Source organism: Etheostoma cragini, chromosome 3 (genome assembly GCF_013103735.1).
Source record: "Etheostoma cragini isolate CJK2018 chromosome 3, CSU_Ecrag_1.0, whole genome shotgun sequence".
Taxonomy (NCBI): Eukaryota; Metazoa; Chordata; class Actinopteri; order Perciformes; family Percidae; genus Etheostoma; species Etheostoma cragini.
In genome coordinates, this window is record NC_048409.1 from 30,120,412 (window position 1) to 30,124,496 (window position 4,085).

Genomic DNA, 4,085 nt, shown 5'->3' on the forward strand with positions numbered 1-4,085 from the left:
GTGTGTGTGTGTGTGTGTGTATTATATGTATATATAATATATGTATGTATGTATGTGTGTGTATATATATATATATATATATATATATATACTTTACCCGAACAGAAACGTCAGCTCTTCTTCAGCGAGCAGCAGAGTGCAGGGTCGCTCCTGATGGGCTGATTTCCAGCAGGCCAGTTTTACCTGCAGAGGTCGTTCTTCGTCACAGTGTCTTTGTCTTTGTATGTCTGTCTCTCTCTGACTCTGTCTCGCTGTATTTGTCCCTGTCCCTCTGTGTCTGTCCCTGTGTCCCTGTGTCTCCAGGGGTTATATTCCTACCTGTGCAGGTGTTTTCCAGACTTCAGCAGCAGAGGAGTCGTCGTTGGTTTCGACACCAGAGGACAGGAGGAGAGTGGCTGCAGCAGTCAGAGGTAACACACACACACACACACACACACGCACAGAAAGACACCGCACAGGCGCGCACACACACACACACACACACACACACAGAGAAACACACACACACAGACAGACAGACACACACACACACACAGACACATTTCACAGATATAAAGCTTTCAACATGGTTGTTTATGTGTGTGTGTGTCTGTGTGACTGTGTGTGTATGTGTGTGTGTGTGTGTGTGTCTGAGGTTGGCGAGGTTGGCGGCTGCGGTGATGCTGAGCCGCGGCGTTCCTGTTCATCTCTTCTCCACGTTCGTCCCGACGCCGTACGTGGTGAGTCCACACACACACCCGTCCTGTGTTGTGTATTCATTTAGTGAGTGTGTAGTGTGTGTGTTGTGTATTTATTTAGTGAGTGTGTAGTGTGTGTGTTGTGTATTCATTTAGTGAGTGTGTAGTGTGTGTGTTGTGTATTCATTTAGTGAGTGTGTAGTGTGTGTGTTGTGTATTCATTTAGTGAGAGTGTAGTGTGTGTGTTGTGTATTCCTTTAGCAAGTGTGTAGTTTGTGTGTTGTGTATTCATTTAGTGAGTGTGTAGTGTGTGTGTTGTGTATTTATTGTGTGTATCGTGTACGTTGTCTATTTATTGTGTGAGAGGTCTGTATTGTATAATGTGTAGTGTGTGTAGTGTGTATTTATTCTGTGTATTTTGTAGTGTGTAGTGTGTGTATTTATTGTGTGTATTGTGTATGTTGTGTATGTATTGTGTGTGTGTGTGTGTGTGTGTGTGTGTGTGTGTGTGTGTGTAGTGTTGTGTATTTATTGTGTAGTTTGTGTGTAGTGTGTATGCTGTGTATTTATTGTGTGTATTTATTGTGTGTATTGTGTGTATGTTGTGTATTTATTGCGTGTATTTATTGTGTGTATGTTGTGTATTTATTGTGTGTATTGTGTGTATTGTTTCCAGCCGTACGCGGTGAAGCAGCTCGGTGCTGCGGCCGGAGTGATGATCACGGCCTCGCACAACCCCAAAGAAGACAACGGCTACAAGGTCAGAAAATATCGCAAAACAACCATCGTACAAAAACCATGTGGTCAGGAAAATATCTCAAGAAAAACATCGTAAAAAAACTCTCTGGTCAGGAAAATATCTCAAGAAAAACATCGTAAAAAAACTCTCTGGTCAGGAAAATATCTCAAGAAAAACATCGTAAAAAAACTCTCTGGTCAGGAAAATATCGCAATAAAAACATCGTAAAAAAAAAACTCTGGTCAGGAAAATATCGCAATAAAAAAATCGTAAAAAAAAAACCTCTGGTCAGAAAAATATAGCGTCAAAAAAATCGTTAAAAAAACCTCTGGTCAGGAAAATATCGCAATAAAAACATCGTAAAAAAAACCTCTGGTCAGGAAAATATCGCAATAAAAACATTGTAAAAAAAAACCATCAGGAAAATAAAGCAATAAAAACATCGTAAAAAAGTCCCTCTTGTCAGGAAAATATCGCAATAAAAACATAGTTAAAAAAAAACTCTGGTCAGGAAAATATCGCAATAAAACATCGTAAAAAAACTCTCTGGTCAGGAAAATATCGCAATAAAAACATTGTTAAAAAAAACCTCTGGTCAGGAAAATATCGCAATAAAAACATTGTTAAAAAACCTCTGGTCAGGCAAATATCGCAAGAAAAACATCGTAAAAAACCTCTGGTCAGTAAAATATCACAAGAATAACATCGTAAAAAAAAAAACCTGGTCAGGAAAACATCGCAATAAAAAACTCGGAAAAAAGTCCCTCTGGTCAGGAAAATATCGCAATAAAAAACTCGGAAAAAAGTCCCTCTGGTCAGGAAAATATCGCAATAAAAACATTGTAAAAAAAAAACATCAGGAAAATAAAGCAATAAAAACATCGTAAAAAAGTCCCTCTTGTCAGGAAAATATCGCAAGAAAAACATAGTGAAAAAACGCTCTGGTCAGGAAAATATCGCACTAAAAAACTCGTAAAAAAGTCCCTCTTGTCGGGAAAATATTGCAAGAAAAACATCAGTAAACAAAACTCTGGTCAGGAAAATATCGCAAGAAAAACATTGTGAAAAAACGCTCTGGTCAGGAAAATATCGCAAGAAAAAACTCGTAAAAAAGTCCCTCTGGTCAGGAAAATATCGCAACAAAAACATTGTACAAAAACCCTCTGGTCAGGAAAATATTGCAATAAAATCATGGTAAAATAACTCTGGCCATTAAAGATCTTTTAATAGAAGCCTGGCCTGGAGATACCCCCCCCCCCCCCCTCATCTTCATCGCCCCCTGCAGGTGTACTGGTGTAACGGCGCCCAGATCTCCGCCCCCCACGACAAGCGGATCCTGCAGAGCATCGAGGAGCAGCTGGAGCCCTGGAGCGCCTCCTGCTGGGAGGAGGAGCTGGTGGAGCGCAGCCCCCTGAGGACTGACCCCCTGACCCGGATCAACAGCTGCTACATGGAGGACCTGTCCTCGCTCTGCTTCCACAGGTACCCCCCCCCCCTCGTGTGTCTGTCTCATGTGTGTCTCGTGTTGTTGTCTGATGTTGCCCTTTATACTCTGTATAAGCCAGCCTGTTGCTGCTTGTTGTCCGATGTGTCTGGTGTGTGTGTTTGTCTCGTGTCTGTCTCATGTGTCTGTCTCATGTGTCTGTCTCGTGTCTCATGTGTCTGTCTCATGTGTCTGTCTCGTGTCTCATGTGTGTGTCTCATGTGTCTGTCTCGTGTCTCATGTGTGTGTCTCGTGTCCCATGTGTCTGTCTCGTGTCTGTCTCATGTGTCTGTCCCATGTGTGTGTCTCGTGTGTGTCTCGTGTCTGTCTCATGTGTCTGTCCCATGTGTCTGTCTCGTGTCTCATGTGTGTGTCTCGTGTCCCATGTGTCTGTCTCATGTGTCTGTCCCATGTGTGTGTCTCGTGTCTCATGTGTCTGTCTCGTGTCCCATGTGTGTGTCTCGTGTCTCATGTGTCTGTCTCGTGTCTCAGGGATCAGAACAGACGCTGTCCGTTGAAGTTTGTCCACTCGTCGTTCCACGGCGTGGGACACGCCTTCGTCCAGCAGGCCTTCCTCGTCTTCGGCTTCGCTCCGCCCGTCGCCGTCCCCGAGCAGAAAGACCCCGACCCCAACTTCCCGTCCGTCCGCTGTCCCAACCCCGAGGAGGGACAGTCGGTCCTGGTAGGACGTAGACCCCTTCTTCACCCCCGTATTTCATTGCTATTATTAGCATTTATTATTTCATATATATTTATTATTATTATTATTATTATTATTATTATTATTATTAATAATAATGATATGCTCTAATAATCTCCTGTTGTCCACTGCAGGAGCTGTCTCTGTCTCTGGCTGAGCGGGAAGACGCTCGCATCGTCTTGGCGACGGATCCGGACGCCGATCGATTGGCTGTGGCAGAGAAGTCAGACGGGTAACTGTTAATGATGAATAATTTATTCTCCAGTTAAAATCCCTTCCTGTTTGAGTCGCTACCGGCGAATGTGTAACTCATGGCTCGTTTAAAAAGGGTCAAAATAACATTTGTCTGACTTGACATTGCCCCTTATACCCCGCTGTAGAGACTGACTGTTGCCCCATATACCCCGCTGTAGAGACTGACTGTTGCCCCCTATATCCCGCTGTAGAGACTGACGGTTGCCCCATATACCCCGCTGTAGAGACTGA

At 43.5% G+C, this 4,085-nt stretch overlaps 1 protein-coding gene across 1 annotated transcript in view; it reads left to right on the forward strand.

The window, feature by feature from the left end:
* LOC117938838 (glucose 1,6-bisphosphate synthase-like) overlaps nucleotides 1–3,835 on the forward strand; it is a 5,903-nt gene extending 2,068 nt beyond the window's left edge. The window contains exons 3-8 of the mRNA XM_034863764.1: nucleotides 173–410; nucleotides 635–719; nucleotides 1,354–1,437; nucleotides 2,702–2,898; nucleotides 3,392–3,581; nucleotides 3,734–3,835. Coding sequence (XP_034719655.1) covers nucleotides 173–410; nucleotides 635–719; nucleotides 1,354–1,437; nucleotides 2,702–2,898; nucleotides 3,392–3,581; nucleotides 3,734–3,835 — 896 coding nt within the window. The remainder of the gene's footprint in view (nucleotides 1–172; nucleotides 411–634; nucleotides 720–1,353; nucleotides 1,438–2,701; nucleotides 2,899–3,391; nucleotides 3,582–3,733) is intronic.
* Nucleotides 3,836–4,085: the final 250 nt, after the last annotated feature.